Genomic DNA, 17,060 nt, shown 5'->3' on the forward strand with positions numbered 1-17,060 from the left:
TGTGTGTGTTGGTGTCCAGTCAGTAACTGGAGCAGTTCACCAGGCAAGGCTGAGGGAGTGCTAGCGTTGCCTGTTAAAGTGACACACACACACACGCACACAATACACCCTTAGAACCTCCACCAGGAAGTAGCCATTAACTGTGAATGGGGTCAAAGGTAAAAAACAGAAGAGCCGAAAAGGAAATGTGGATATGCCTGCGTCCCAAATCGCACCCTATCCCTATATAGTGCACTACTTTTGACCAGAGCTCTATGGGTCCTGGTCAAAAGTAGTGCACTATATAGAGAATAGAGTGGCATTTGGGAGAGCCTATGTGTTAACAGGAGTTTTCAGAGTGTTCACTTTCTCTGTATAACGAGGGTGTATTGGTATCATATGTGTCATAAACATAGTATTAGTGTTGGAGCACTTAACCTAGTGTATGTTGAGTTGAGTAGAAATTTGGCTGAGGACAGGTCTACAGTACCATGTATAGTGAAGAACAATCTGTCTTTTTTGGTCAGAAATAATTGACACCCCTGTTATCAATACCGTTCAATACCTCAACTTGCGAGGATAACGGCACTGAGCCTTTTTCTAAAATGTTTTATGAATTGGAGAACACATTGGGAGGGATCTTACACCATTCCTTCATCCAGATTATTTTCAGATCCTTGAAATCCTTCATCTGTGCTTATGGACTGCCCTCTTGAATTGAAATCACAGGTTTTCAAAGGGTTTCAAGTCTAGAGACTGAGATGGCCATTGCTAAATGTTGATTTTTTTGGGTCTTTTAACCATTTCTTTGTGGATTTTGATGTGCGCTTACAGCCAAGTTTCAACCTCCTGGCAGAAGCAACCAGGGTTTTGGCTAAAATGCCCTGGTTCTGGGTAAAGTTCATGATGCCGTTCACCTTAACAAGGGCCCCAGGACCAGTGGAAGCAAAATAGCCTCATAACATCAAAGATATTTTACAGTAGGCATGAGGTTATTTTCTGCTCATGCGTTCTCATTTCGACGCCAAACGCACCGCTGGTGTACATGGCCAAGAAGCTCTATTTTCATGTCATCTGATCAAAGCACTGGTTCCAATCCAGCCCCCCCCCCCCCAACCCACAGACACTATATCAAACCAGATCCCCTCTGACCCCTGGGTGTTCTGAAATCTCACTAGTGATCAGCTTAGTGGTGCAGTCCACATACCGGGAATCTAACGGCCTGTAATCTGCAGGATGAAATGGGTAACAATAATCTAATAATCTACCACAGATTGAGATGGGTGACCTGGGTCTATGGCTTGCGTCCCAAATAGCACCCTATTCACTATATAGTGCACTACTATTGTCCAGGGCCCATAGGACGCAACCATCTATACACCACACGTGCAGTGTAGGAAAAGCAATCATCATTAATAACTCAACCTCAATCTTCTAAGTGATCCTCTTCTATGGGCTGCTTCCCAATTGGCTCCCTATTCCTTAAATAGTGCACTTCTTTTGACCAGAACCCTATGGGCCCCGGTCAAAAGTAGTGCACTACATCGGGAATAGGGTGCCCTAGATCCACTGCACATCTGACTAAGGTAGGTAGGTCACTGCATCATCAGACAGTACAGTACAACATACTCTCAATCGCAACCTTTGTGTTTATATTGTGTGTTCTACTCTGCTGTCGATCATATTAAAACTGGAACATGAAAAGCATCATTAAAGTCACGTGTGTCCCAAAGTTGATGGGTTTATTGATCCCCTCCCCACAGGACAAAGAACGTAATTTCAACGTGGAAATTTGGGTAATAATTGGTTGAGACATTGATCAATGCGATTTCAACCTTTATTCACCCACTCAAAAAGACAGCCAGAAGTTTGTTGAATTCCCAATGTGTTATCACTATGCTTTCAACCATCTAAAAGCACAACCAAATTCCAATGGAAAAACAATGTCAAATTTTTGGTTTATCCTCATGAGAGACAGTTTCATCAAAGCGCTTGATGGTTTTTGCGACTGCACTTGAAGAAACTTTCAAAGTTATTGAAGGTCAGTCAATCTGGAAAATGTCATGTCTTTAAGTAATGATGGACTGTTGTTTCTCTTTGCTTATTTGAGCTGTTCTTGCCATTATATGGACTTGGTCTTTTACCAAATAGGGCTATCTTCTGTATACCACCCCTACCATGTAAAAACACAACTGATTGGCTCTAAAAAATGTAAAAACTAAGAAATTCCACAAATTAGCTTTTAACAAGGCACACCTGTAAAGTGAAATGGATTCCAGGTGACTACCTCATGAAGCTGGTTGAGAGAATGCCAAGAGTGTGCAAAGCTGTCATCAAGGCAAATGATGGCTACATTTTTGTCATTCGGCAGATGCTCTTATCCAGAGCAACTTACAGTAGTGAACGCATAGATTTCATGCATTTTTTTTTTGTACTGGCCCCCCTGTGGGAAGTGAACCCACAACCCTGGCGTTGCACACACCATGCTGGCGTTGCAAATACTATGCTCTACCAACTGAGCCACAGGGAAGGCCTACTTTGAAGAATCTCAAATATAAAATATATTTTGATTTGTTTAACACTTTTTTGGTTACTACATGATTCCATATGTGTTATTTCATAGTTCTGCCGTCTTCACTATTCTTCTACAATATAGAAAATAGTTCAAATAAAGAAAAACCCTTAAATGACTAGGTGTGTCCAAAATTTTGACTGGTACTGTATATATTGCACTACTTTCAGTATATAGGGAATAGGGTGCCATTTGGGACACATTCCTATTCTCAGTCCACTCCCCTCATCATATTACATTTACTTGTCTTGTCACGTTCACATTATAAAAAGTTATACATTTAAACACCAAATTTATGCAGTGACTGTAATTAACACTAGGTGGCGGTGACGGTCAAAATACCGTTTACCGACCTCGTAAAGATGGCAGCGCCCTTCACCCCTTTTGTGTTTGGAGGAAAGTAGGAGTTTATCTATTACATTTTGTTATCATAGGTCAGACAACTGCGTGTAGCACAAACATGGACACAGATAGAAATACGAAGGTTTGAACAATCGGATGTTAATATGCTTTCTTCAAACGACAAATTGTCAATTTTGTGATCCTGAGTGTCAGGCTACTGAATGTAAACAATTGCTTATTGACCAGCCCTAAGATTCAATGACTATATTAAAGAGTCAAGACCGCTTATACAAATGAATAACAGGACTGTTTGCAATAGCTAGCTATCAGTCATTTGACTTCATAAATCGTACATGGTAGGCCTACTTTAGCTATCGTCAATAATTGATATGGAACGCAGCATTGGTGGAAAACTAAAGTAGCTTAATTTCACATTTAGAGATATAGCCATACAGACTGTACTGTACTTTGAGGACCTAGTTCACTGCGTACTGTATCTAATCCCTCTGTTCTGTACAGCTGGAGTTTGCAGTGCAGATGACATGTGATATTTGTGCAGAGACAATCCAAGCTGCACTGGAGGGAAAGCCAGGTAGGTGCATTTTTACCTGTCCATTCCACCACTCAAATAATTGATTAGTGTAGTAGGCTACTAACTACACTTATTCTACAGTGTGCACAACTCAATGTGAACTAGGGGCATTGCCCCTAGGCTGCATACCAATAGTAATACAGTAGAACAAATTATGAATGTTGTTATTATTTACTTAGCTATTACTGCTACATCCTAGTGCAGTGCATTGCAATTTAGTTAGCAGTACAGGGGCTGCTCTTGCTTTTGCTCAAATACTTAACACTGGAACGAAACCACAGGGCCCCGCCATGCATTCCAAGATTCATCCACTAAAAGCCATCTAAAGCATAGCCGGTCACATGGCAGCAGTAATCTCTCTTTTCTTTTCCTTCATTCCTCATCTCTGTGTGTTCTCATTGCTTTCCGCTCTCACTGTTTTGGTTCCTCACCCTTTTCTTTCTCTCTTTTTTTTTCTGATCCTCATGCCCTCTTTCTCACCTCTCCTTTATTCCTGAGTACAGGAGTGTGGTCGGTGAGGATAGACTTGGGGAAGGAGGAGGTTCTGGTGGTAGCATCTCTGACATCCCGTGAGGTGCAGGATCTCATAGAGACCACAGGACGCAGGCTGTAGACATACTTTCGGACATGTGAACACGGATGAAATTGTATATTACTTGCATTCATTGCCCGTCAAAAAATACATCCCTTTTTTTGTATACGCAAAAAGACGAACAATTTGTGCGTTTTTTGTTGGACAGCAATCTCCGTTGTCATTCACCCCTCAAAGGATGACTCTCATTGAAAAAGCGTTACCTCTATCCGAAATACTCGGAATACAAAATCCCAATGTGTCCACGGCCTATGGCGGGAGCCATCAGCCTGAGAGTGTATGAATTACTTGGTGAATTCAGAATGCCTGAACACATTAACAGACTAATGTCCAATATTTAAGTTATTAGTATGCCTAAATCACAGGTGTATGGGGCAGCCTATGTGCATCTGTATTTGTATATTCTACTATATGTGTAATGTGTGTCTACTCTTTATGTATGTGTGTGTGTGTGTGTGAGTCTGTACTCTATGCAAATGTTTGTGTGTCTGTGTGTATCAGACTTGGGTGCAGCGGTAGCCATGATCGTTGGTAGTGGTCCTGTTCAGGGGGTGGTGCGGTTCCTGCAGCTGTCTGAGGAGCGCTGTTTGATCGACGGGACCATTGATGGTCTGGAACCTGGTGCCCACGGCCTCCACGTCCACACGCTAGGAGATCTCCCAGGACAGGACTGCCAGAGGTAACGTGTGTGTGTGTGTATGTGTAACAGTGTAGGTTCCGTCCCTCTCTTTGCCCCAACCCGGGCTCGAACCAGGGACCCTTGCACACATCAACAACTGACACCCACGAAGCATTGTTACCCATCGCGCCACAAAAGCCGCGGCCCTTGCAACGCAAGGGGAAACCCTACTTCAAGTCTCAGAGCGAGTGACGTCACTGATTGAAACGCTATTAGCGCGCACCACCGCTAACTAACTAGCCATTTCACATCGGTTACGTGCGTGTGCTTCACACACACACACACACACACACACACACACACACACACACACACACACACACACACACACACACACACACACACACACAAATGTTATATTACCACCCAAAATGCATTATTTGAGGATTTTGCAGTTGTTCAAAGGGTTTTATTTAGCATAGTATATTATACTGTATACATTGCTTTTGCCCCAATTTTTTACATTCTTCAGAGTTTCCTCAAAGTCAATTAAAGGAACCATTGGCTAGATCTGTCGCTTTATGATTGCATCCCTGCAGCTCATGATATCACAGTTGCACCTGCTTGCCCCAGAGGATCATGGGAGCTGATAACTCATGTTTCTCTCTCTGTGTGTGTTCAAACAGCTGTGGAGAACACTATAACCCCTATGGGAGACAACATGGCTCCTCGCAGGACCCAGACAGGGTACAGTTTCCTTGCCTTCACTCAGAGTAGGCTACACTGTATAGTCCTACTTCATTACCTTGTGAAACTGGGGTACTTTCTGAGATGTTATGCTCCCAGGAAGTAACTTTTTACTGTCTCAAAGAGATGATAGGATTGGTATTGACTGATATTGATTAGACAGATATTGGTAAAAAAAAATATGTTTTATTGCCTTTCACCTTTTCTAACTGGTCAAATGCTATTCATGGCTGTGATATCCATGTAAATGTGTTTTCTTCCAGCATGTAGGTGATCTGGGGAATATTGTGGCGGACCAGACGGCCAAGCCTCATTCAGACTAGAGGACCCTCAGCAAAAGGTAACACACATGCACACACCTACTCCTTCTGATCTAAAATCTATTTATTTACATGGTACTTACACAGGCAAGTACAGTGTAATTAGAGTGTAGACATTTAGTACATGGTGTTTGAGGCATGCGCAATTTAAAGAATTTACCACTAGACTCACTATGGAGGTAAATTAGTAATCTAGAACGTTAATTCAAGAGTGAGGGCAGGTTTAGCCACAATTAAATACTGAGCACAGCACACTGGTCAGTTGTACCAACAACATTGAATGTGTCCTAATTGGCACCCTATTCCCCATTTAGTGCACTACTTTTGACCAGGGAAAAGGTTGTGCACTAAATGGGGAATACGGTGCAATTTGGGATGCAGGCATTGACAGTGGCCACACTGGCCCCTCCTCTGTCACTTCCTGCAGGTGTGGGACGTGATTGGTCGTTCTCTGGTGGTGGATGCTGGGGAGGATGACCTAGGAAGGGGTGGTCACCCCCTCTCCAAACTGACCGGGAACTCCGGACAGAGGTGAGCTCATGGTAGAGGAGAAATGAGGATAGCGGTTAGGTGGACTAACTGTAAGTCAGAGTTGGAGTTAATGAATTGTATTTGACCATTTAAAAATATAATTCTATAGGTTCTTGGAATTTCTCTTAGTGACAGTATTCTGTGTATATTGCTGTGTGACTCGTGTCATGTTGCCTTCATTGTCTAGACTCTGCAGGTGCTGACCCTGTCAATGTATGTGTATCTATTGCTCTGTGGTCATTGGGTACAGACTGGCCTGTGGGATAATTCGCTCACTCCGCTGGCCTGTTCCAGATGCCAAGCAGAACTATGCGTGTGACGGGGTGACGCTATGGGAGGAGAGGGACCAACCGCTGGCCGGAACGGGCCGCACGCAGCAAGACCATCACAGAGACACCTGCCGCTCACCTGTGATGCCAGACGCCTGGGTCATATTCATTAATGCACAATGTAGCAAAACGTTTTTGCGACAATAACTGAAAATGAGATCTCATTGGACAAGTCCAGGTTAGCCGTTCATGTGTTCTGTTTTTTGCCTAGTGAAAATTACCCTGAATGGTGAACATCACTGGCTGTCGCTGATGATGTCGCACACTGACTGAAACTGAGAGACAGGGAGAGTGGGAGAGAGGTTAAATAGGAGAGTGAGGAGGAGGAGGAGAGATCAAAGAATTGTCTGTTCAGCAGTAATCTTCCTTTTTATTGAGATGCCATATCGAATTCTTCCGAGACCGGAACCTTTCATGACAGACTAAAGAAACACAACAGGAATAGGATGTATGTTCTTATTTCAAGCCAAAACATCCCATGCTGACTATTCTGTTGTAGTTGACTAATTTGAATAGTTTTGTAATATCAATGTGGATGTTGTAGTTCTATGTTTGATTACAATTTTGATACTTATCTCAAGTGCTCTACTGTGTAAATATCAGTACCTCCAAGGGAGATTGTGGTTTACCTCAGAAATGTAGTATGATTTATATCACAATGATTTTATCAAAATATTTGTAACCAGTGTTGTAGAGATTTGTTTTTGTGGTTGCTTTTCTCAGTCAGACTTGTAATAAAAGGCACCAGTTGCCCTTTGGACTGAGTGAAACCTGTATATGAATTGATAAATTACTGACTTTTGCTACGTCGAAACATGTAATAAAGCCATTTTTTAAATAGCCTATCTGTTCAAACGTTATTGTGAAGAATCGGCGTTCTAGTGTGCCAGCCCCGAGCTTCCCCATTGGTGGAAATGCGCGTCATTCTAAAAAAACGGAAGCAGGCGCTACCATTTTGAAACACGACACTGCTTAGGTAAGTAAGATGTCTGTCCATCTCTTTCATTTTATTTCTTTACAAACGATGAAAAATACACCAAACGACGATGCGTACAAATATGAGGTGTTATCAGCGGAGAGCGGAACCATCAACGACACAAAAGAGGGAAAGCGGGTTGTCGTACCATTTAATACATTTTTCGCTCTCGCGGAATGTCCATTCCAGTGCGGAAAAAATGCTCTTATTGTAACGTTTCAATGTTACAATAAGAGCGTTTTGTAATGTCTCCAATCCAACACCATTCACTCGATACAATTTGCGTATTGTTTGTGTAATTGTGTAGATTGGGTTGATGATAAATGGCATCGAAATTGTTTGATCACATTTTCGCCGCGAGGTTTGTTCAGTTTCGGTCACACCAAGCAAAACATGAAATATCACCATCGGGCTACTAGTTTTAAATAAAACGGGTTGCTCAGTCTTAACTGCGACTTTCGAAATCATGTAAACCCGCACCACATTTTTGTAAAATGTCTGTAACATCGTGATCGATCGGGAGATTCCTAATGTTTCTAACAAAACATTTTTTACTTTCTCTTGCTGCGTCATCAGAAAAACAAAATCGTTTCCATACGCGGTGATCCCTCATCTGAACTTTTTAAACTAACGTTACTGTAAATATAGGTGATCTCAGCGGATAGGCTACTATGTACAACGTTAGCATGTTCAGTATTATATACATGTTGTGCTTGGTATGTACAGAGAACAGAAACGTCACTCTGGTGGTGTCAAGTTCCTTATTTTTTGTTGTTGCTCTTCGATCACTTTAATAATGGAACACTAGTCACTTTAATGTTTATGTACTACTTTACTATTTTAATGTTTCTACTGTATTTTAGTCAATGCCACTCCGACATGGCTCTTCCTAATATTTCTTAATTCCATTATTTTACTTTTAGATTTGTGTGAATTGTTAGATACTACTGCAGTGTTGGAGCTAGGAACACAAGCATTTCGCTACACCCGCAATAACATCCTCTAAATATGTGTATGTGACCAATACAATTTGATTTGATCTACAGCTAGCATAGCAACAGGCCCAGGCTAAGCTGTCGACAAACCTATAGGGTAGCTTAGTGCTTCTTGACCTGTAGGAAATGAGGTCAACTTGTTGCTTGCGACTAGAATAGGCAACATAACCACGGTTCTATGGTGTCATCCATAGAATAACATATTATAACTCGATATGGTGTCTTCAATCTGACATTCATACCTTTGTAGTTATTGTGCATGGTGGTCAACTGTCAAATCTCTTCTTGACACATTTCCTTCCCCTCTTCTCCTGTGGTTTCATTCGTTTACTCATCTCTTGCTTTCTCCCTCTGAATGGTTGTAATTTGGTTTCTCCAGCGACCGCCGTGGACAAGTGCAACAAGTTGAAGTTCCGGAAAGTTGTCTTCAGTATGTTCACTTGTCTACTCTCTCCCTCCCTTGTGTGTGTGTGTGTGTGCACGCGCCTGCCTGCATCGGTGTGTCCCCAGCGCCACAATGGACAAGAGCAACACGGTGAAGCTCTTCGTGGGCAACCTGGCTCTGGACACCACCCAGGAGGAGCTGTCGGCCATCTTTGAGTCGTATGGCCAGGTGGTCAGCTGCAGCGTTCTCCGACAGTTCGCCTTCGTACACCTACAGGTAGGTTATAGATATCCCATAGGGAGGACTAAGGCATGTCCCAATTCTCCTTAAGTGTATATTTGGTTGCGTACAGTGTTCTTTATGGCTAACAATGGTCTTAACTCCATCTAGGCAAAGTTTACACCAAACAATCCTATGCTTTTAAATCCATGATGGGGAGGTAACTCCAGAACTGTGTGTTGGTTGTTACTTGGTGTGTACGTAGGCTACACTGAGTCCATATGGTACAACATTAATTTCCTTATTGGATGTTTCTCATATGGTTTTCTAATGTAACATTCAAATCTAAAGATCTAAAAGGATCCCATTATTTAGTTAACATTTTGAAATGTAATCTAATGTAATGTACTCCCCAGGGCGAGGGGGCTGCAGAGCGGGCCATCAGTGAGCTGAACGGCAGGGAGTTCCGGGGGAGGAACCTGGTGGTGGAGGAGTCCCGGGGCAGACCGCTCCACTCCACCAAGGTGTTTGTGGGCAACCTGTCGGGCATGTGCACCACTGAGGATCTCCAGGAGCTCTTCCAGACATTCGGCAAAGTACTGGAGTGCGACAAGGTCAAAGGTGAGTCTCGTCACTTCTCATGGAGGAGTACTCAGAAGGGAGATTGTGCAGTATGACTAAAATGCAGTACATTATGGTCCACCAGTGCCTGAAGTGGGCCGGATGGTGCTGTCCGGTACGAAGAACTTGCACCTCAAAAGTTCTACTGCTGAAGGAAGTACTGTATCACTTATAGAATATTGGCTGTAATATGTGTACTAGCAACTAAACATAAAGAGTACCGGCACCTATTTCAGTGCACTTCAAGCACTGCGTACCATTGATGGCTAGTTAAGATCCAAGGTATTCTTAGCTGTTTAGGGCTTCTTCATTATGCAATGTGAATTAGTCAGGTAAGGTCTGTGTATAATTGTATAGAGCAATAAGAAATGTGTGTGTATAGAGCGCTAAGGTGTGTGTGGCATGCCCGGTGTGGTTCTAACTGGTGTCCCTGCGCTCAATGACAGCCAGGCTCTCCTCTTCTGCAGGATACGCCTTTGTGCACATGGAGAATAAGGAGGAGGCTCTACAGGCCATCGAGGCTCTCCACGGCACCTCCTTCAAGGGACGCCCGCTCTCCGTGGAGCTCTCCAAGGTGCTGTAGCACGACGCCCTGACATAGAAATAGAATGGGGAAAGGGATTGATGGGTGGACCGGTGGCCATTTTGAGTGGACCCGTGAGGGTGCGGCCAAATTGCTGTGGTCTGAAGGGTTATTTCCGTTCTAGTGATTGTATTTCTATGTGTACTACAGTACCCATAATGCTCTGCGTTGTATATCTGGTTTTATCTCAGTAAAGACGTTCCTGAAGGTTGTAGAATTATGTACTACGGTACCCATAATGCTCTGTGTTGTATGTCTGGTTGTCTCTTTAGTAAAGATGTCCCTGAAGCTAACATGATTGTGTCTTGTCTATTTATCCTTACAGGTACAGCCCTCTAAGCAAACCCCCACCGGGAAGATCCCTTGTGTGAGCTGTGGGAAGCAGGGCCACTACGCTGGGGAGTGCCCTGTAGGGAAGCCCTCTCTGGAACAGTACCAAAGCCAGGCAGCTGTGTTAGCTGCTGCCGCCGCCGCCGCAGCCGGCCTCCCCCTCCAGGTCCAGCAGAGTGTCCACAACTCAGTTTACAACACCTCGACCTTTGACCCCACGTACGCGGCGCTGACGGGCCACACCACCGGCACGAGGACGGACGGCAACCCCGTCAACCAGGCAGTGTACGGTGCCCTGGCGACGCAGGTCTACGGCGCCAACGTGGCCAATCAGCTCTACGGAGTCCAGGCAGCAAATCAGGCGGCAGCATTGACGCAGGCGGGTGCCACGCAGGTGTACGCCAGGTCCATGAACCCCAGCCACGCCGCCCTCTACAGTCAGCTCAGTCAGATCGCTGCCAGCCCCGCCGCTGCCTACTCCACACCCGTCTACGCGCATGCCATGGCCAACCACCACCACCACCCAGGGGCCGTCTACCTGGCAGCCCCTGGCGTTGAGATGCCTACGGCAGCTGCTGCCATCAACCAGGCCTACGCCTTGGCACCGGCGCTCTATGGGGGCGCCCAGCATGCCTACGGTCACATGGGGATGGGAGCCATGGGCGCCGCCATGAGCGTGTCGGCGGACCCGTCGGTAGCCATTTTTGAGGCAGCGAGGGTGCAGCACTACTTCGCCCAGGGACAGCAGGTTCTGGCCGAGCAGCAGAATGCGGCGGCGGCCCAAGCGGCAAAGTCCGGGGAAAGGGACCGGAGTCCCCTGAGGCGCTCGGCGGGGTCCCTGCTGCCCGACCCTGTCATGAAGCCCTTCATGTACCAGAGAGCGCCCAAGCAACGCCGGCCACTGCTCCCCACCCCCGCTGGGCGAGCTGCAGAGGAGGAAGCGGAAGCTGCGGAGGACACCATGACTAGGTACTAGCACTTTCTCCTTATCAAATCCTCTTTGACCCTCATTCACAATTTAGTTGACTTTACGCTCTATGGGGCGTATCCAGATTTCCACTCAAATTGTAGTTTTCCTTTGACATCAGTGCAGGACTGAGTGAAATTTGACTTCAGTAGAGATTTTGTATTCTCCCCAATGGTTGTAGGAATGTTTAATCCTCTCTGATCCTCCCCAATGCATTGCACCCTACACCATAAACACTACTTTCTCACTACATTACCCTCTCACTACAAACCTTCGTCTGTTTTCAGGCTTCAGGAGTGGTAGTGGACATGCAGAACTAGGCAAATGTTTGGACACACTTCGTCATTCAAGGGTTTTTCTTTAGTATTTTCAACATTGTAGAATAACAGTGAAGACCTCAACTATGAAATAACACATATGGAATCAGGTAGTAACCAAAAAAGTGTGAAACAAATCAAAATATATTTTATATTTGCGATTATTCAAAGTAGCCACCATTTGCCTTGATGGCAGCTTTGTACACTCTTGGCATTCTCTCAACCAGCTTCATAGGGAATGCTTTTCCAACAGTCTTGAAGGAGTTCCCACATATCCTGAGCACTTGTTGGCTGCTTTTCCTTCACTCTGCGGTCTAAACCATCTCAATTGAGTTGAGGTCGGGTGATTGTGGAGGCCAGGTCATCTGATGCAGCACTCCATCACTCTCCTTCTTGGTCAAATAGCCCTTACACAGCCTGGAGGTGTGTTTTAGGTCATTGTCCTGTTGAAAAACAAATGATAGTCCTACGAAGCTCAAACCAGATGGGATGGCGTATCGCTGCAGAATGCTGTGGTAGCCATGCTGGTTAAGTGTGCCTTGAATTCTAAATAAATCACAGACAGCACCATCCCACCTCCTCCTCCATGCTTCACGGTGGAAGCACACATGCTGAAATCATCCGTTTACCTACTCTGCGTCTCACAAAGATATACGGCGGTTGGAACCAAAAATCTCAAATTTGGACTCATTAGACCAAAGGACAGATTTCCACCGGTCTATTGTCCATTGCTCGTGTTTCTTGGCCCAAGCAAGTCTCTTCTTCTTGTTGGTGTCCTTTTAGTAGTGGTTTCTTTGCAACAATTCGACCATGAAAGGCCTGATTCACACAGTCTCCTCTGAACAGTTGATGTTGAGATGTCTGTTACTTGAACTCTGAAGCATTTTATATGGGCTGCAATTTCTGAGGCTGGTAACTCTAATGAACTTATCCTCTGCAGAGGAAACTCTGGGTCTTCCTTTCCTGTGGCGGTCGTCATGAGAGTCAGTTTCATCAAAGCGCTTGATGTTTTTTGCGACTGCGCTTGAAGAAACTTTAAAAGTTCTTGACATTTTCTGTATTGACTGACCATCATGTCTTAAAGTAGTGATGGACTGTCTTTTCTCTTTGCTTATTTGAGCTGTTCTTGGCATAATATGGCTATCTTCTGTATACCACCCCTACCATGTCACAACAACTGATTGGCTCAAACACATTAAGAAGGAAAGAAAGGCACACCTGTTGGTTAGAATGCATTCCAGGTGACATCCTCATGAAGCTGGTTGGGAGAATACCAAGAGTGTCCAAGCTGTCATCAAGGCAAAGGGTGGCTACTTTGAAGAATCTCAAATATAAAATATATTTTATTTGTTTAACACTTCTTTGGTTACTACATGATTCCATGTGTGTTATTTCATAGTTTTGATGTCTACAATGTAGAAATTAGTCAAAAATAAAGAAAAACCCTGAAATGAGTATGTGTCCAAACTTTTGACTGGTCCTGTACGTACTGTACCAGAATTGCTCAATACATTAGCCTTCATTGCAATCAAAGACTCGCTTTACCCCTTGTGCATTTTCTGAAAGCCTGTTCTTTTTGTGTGAAAATACTACTATTCCCTGCTAGTAGATGATCTGAAACGCTCTCTGTCTCCCTCCCTCCCTCCGTGTGTATCTTAGAGACCAGTGTCAACAGTACGCTGAGTACTACCAACAACAGCACCAACAGTACCAGCAGCTCCAGCAGTTACAGTAATTAGGCGCATCCTAATTTCCATTTTTATGTCAAATTTTCACTTAGTCTCACATTTACATCAATGCGTGGCTCAGTGAAATTTGACTTCAGTGGAAGTTAGGGTTCGCCCCAATGGTTTTAGGAGCACTTAACTCATCTCTCTCCTTATTGAATCCTCTCTGACATTTCCCAGTGTACTGCACACTCTCCTTTTCCACTACATGACCCCTCTGATGTTCAGACTTCAGGAGTGGTAGTGGACATGCACTTAGCCAAATTGCTCAATACGTTATCCTTCATTGCCATCAGAGGCTTGTTTTAATTTAACCAACCCCTTGCACATTCTCTGAAAACCTGTTCCCTACTGGTACATGATCTAAAATCTGTCCCCCCTCCCTCCCTTCGTGTGTATCTTAGAGAGCAGTACCAACAGTATGCTGAGTACTACCAACAACAGCACCAACAGTACCAGCAGCTCCAGCAGTTACAGTACGCTACCTACCCTACCTACCGCCCCCCGAAAAGACTCTGTACCCCCACTTGAAACCTTGTGTGTAAAAGACGAATATACGATTCCTAGTAGATAATCCAAAACCCTCTTGTCTGTCTCCCTCCCCCCCTCTCCTTTCCTCTTTGTCCCTCTCCCGCTCCTTACTTCTCTCCCTCTTTACTCCTTTTTCTCCTTCCCTCTCTGTCCCTTTCTCCCCTCTACCCCCCCACTCCATTCCCCGTCCTCCTCCCTCTCTCCACCTTTCTCTCTCTTCTCCCCCAGGTACTATGCAGAGTATTACCAGCAGTACCAACAGTACCAGCAACTCCAACAGTACCAGCAACTACAACAGCTCCAGTACGCCTACCCGCCTCCCAGCCACCACGCCATCCCTGCCCACGCCATTGCGGGCCACGCCCACCACCACGGCCAGCCCGGTCACGTCACGGCGCTGGACGCCGCCCTCAGGCCAGTGGTGCCCGCCTCCGCTATGGTGGCAGTGCCCAGAGTGTATGAGTCGCCGCTGCCGCCGCCACCGAACCGCAAGGAGGCCGTCCTCCGCCGAGCCCCCGAACTCTCCCTTCACACGCCTGAGCCCCCCTTCCGATAGTCCATACCTCCTCTGCCCCCCCGCACCCCACCGCACACAACCCGTATACCACCCTCGTACCCTCCCTTTCTCTCAGCGGCTGTGTGTATCTGTGTGTGGGGGTATATATATCTGTGTGTGTCTCTGGATGTGTATCTGTGTGAGAATTAGTGTTTTGTGTGTGGAGTTGGTTTGGTATTAGTTTTTACTGTAGTCAATGGATAAACACCCAAGCATCTAAACCCCAACTGTGGTCCTGATACCACACACACAGTGCAGTGAAAGAGGGGGGAAAGTTGCTCTTATCCGCCACATACCGTTGGCTTTTTTTGTTAGGGATTTCTATTGCTTTTTAAAGTGTAAGAAATAGACTGAGAACCGTCATACATTTTCATTGCCTTCAAGAGTGATTTACAGTGTAAAGGCCAAAATATGATTGGTTCTCGAGGATTCAATGAATTAGCTAATCTCTCCACTAGTTCAACAGAAATATTTCTAGCTTTTATTTGAACTATATGAATGTATTGAAACTGCACTGTGGTTTGTTGTGAAGGTCCAGGGTTGGAGGGGTCTGTGTGTTGCATGCGTCGGGACTGTGGTGTGAGAGAGAGAGAGATGTTGGCTTTCTGTTTCAATGTAATTCACACTGTCCGGTTCCCTCACTAGCGCAGTCCTGGGGGACTCGAGGGCGCAGACCACAGCCACACTATTATTTAAGAACTACTCTACCTACCCAGCCTCACCCCCCCCCCACCCCACCCCGCTGCAACCAGAACACTGAAAGACACTGCTGCATTTCTGCCCTCTTTTACTCTATCTAGGTCTTAGCCTGGTTAAACCAGATTCAATGCTGTGCTCGCCACTGAAACAATGGAGGATTCAACATTGTCAGGTTTCACCAGGCTATCTATACCTAACTCTGACAATGAGATAGGATTGAGATTAGCTGGTTAGAATATGAATTGTCTGCCTTCTATCCATCCAGTTATATCAATTGGTGTCAGTTGCAGGGTTGGGATCCATTCCATTTGAATTCAAGTCAGTTTATTTCCTGAAATGGAATGGACCCCAACCCTGGTCAGGAGTTTGGAGAATGCCCCATTTTAGTGTCTTGCTGCATCAGTGTATTTTGAGGCCTTTTGAAGTATGTTTTAGTTTTTCTGTAAGTGGTTGTGGGGTCAACGAGTACATTCTAACCCCTCAGATCATGTATGTATGAGCTGTTTGATGGATTTATAAGCAAGTCGACTTTTTAGACTTTTTAGCTAGAGAACCATGAGTTTCGATGAGCTTAACGTTGTGCCTAAGCGTTGCGTGAAGTGCATTTAGTGGAGGGAATAGCTCCTTTTTTTGAAGTGCTTTTTTTCTAATGGCAGTCTTCTTCTTTTTTAAAAAAAATCTGAGGTGGAGGGTAAAGGGTTTAAGATAATGTGACGTGATCTTTTTTTTTTTAGCGGTGCGGTGACGTTCGCACCGACGGTATGACGACAGATGGAGCAGTATCTTTCAGTCGCCCGCCCCCGACGTGTCCTTGCACCCCGTTGTAAGACGACGCACTACCCCCGTTCCCCCGCTGTCCTTTCTCCTTGTGGTTGTAGTGATATAGCTTTTTATATTGCATATTCTCTCTCCGTCTCTCATATATACACACACACACGGTTGCATCTCCTGTGAAATCTCGATGGTCACAAAAAAAGTATTTTTATTCTTATTGCTTGCCTTGTGTCTGACCATATTTTTTATTTTGCCTTTTTCAAATAAACAATTAAACCGGCATGCTTTTTAATATGTACACTATACATGCCCACCATTTTTAAAATAAAGAATGTTTCTGACTACTGCGGTGGGGGGGAGAACCTGAGCGTTTCAGATGTACTTCTCCTTGTTTTTTTTGTATTTTTCACTCCTTCCTGTTTCTCCTTGTTGTAATGACCAGACCCATGTGACTGGGCACCAGGGTGGCAGAGAAAATGAGGAGTAGCGTCAGTGTGGGCTCCCCCCTAGTCTGCCTCGGTGGATGGGGTAAGTCTAGTCTGGGGTCGGCCTCTCTTTCCAGCCTCACTCGAACTCTGTAGGACTACAGCACAGACAGGCTCAGGGTGTGTCCCAATAATATCTATTTTCTTCTCACTTGTGCACTTCACTCATTTTTTATTTCCCTTCACTAATTTGAGAGGAAATGACTGGTATAATAAATATAATGGTAACACCCTCTAGCCCATGCCTCTACTAATCCAATGCGATATAGATG

General features: G+C 44.9%; 1 protein-coding gene and 1 pseudogene across 7 annotated transcripts; both read left to right on the plus strand.

Annotated features, from left to right (window-relative positions):
• The first annotated feature begins 2,903 nt into the window (after positions 1 to 2,903).
• On the plus strand, positions 2,904 to 7,000 carry LOC106608892 (copper chaperone for superoxide dismutase; annotated as a pseudogene).
• A 549-nt stretch (positions 7,001 to 7,549) lies between these two features.
• On the plus strand, positions 7,550 to 16,647 carry LOC106608894 (RNA-binding protein 14). Of its 7 annotated transcripts, none has more exons than XM_014207090.2 (8): positions 7,550 to 7,599; positions 9,105 to 9,255; positions 9,615 to 9,819; positions 10,266 to 10,393; positions 10,728 to 11,701; positions 13,676 to 13,747; positions 14,148 to 14,219; positions 14,503 to 16,647. In XM_014207090.2, the coding sequence occupies exons 2-8, from the start codon at positions 9,112 to 9,114 to the stop codon at positions 14,828 to 14,830; spliced, it is 1,923 nt and encodes a 640-aa protein (XP_014062565.1). In that variant the 5' UTR covers positions 7,550 to 7,599; positions 9,105 to 9,111; the 3' UTR covers positions 14,831 to 16,647. The 7 variants fall into 7 exon arrangements, with proteins under 7 accessions (XP_014062565.1, XP_014062566.1, XP_014062568.1 ...); XM_014207091.2 differs by having other exon boundaries at positions 10,287 to 10,393; XM_014207093.2 differs by lacking the exon at positions 14,148 to 14,219.
• The last annotated feature ends 413 nt before the right edge of the window (positions 16,648 to 17,060 follow it).

Source organism: Salmo salar, chromosome ssa07 (genome assembly GCF_905237065.1).
Source record: "Salmo salar chromosome ssa07, Ssal_v3.1, whole genome shotgun sequence".
Lineage (NCBI taxonomy): Eukaryota > Metazoa > Chordata > Actinopteri > Salmoniformes > Salmonidae > Salmo > Salmo salar.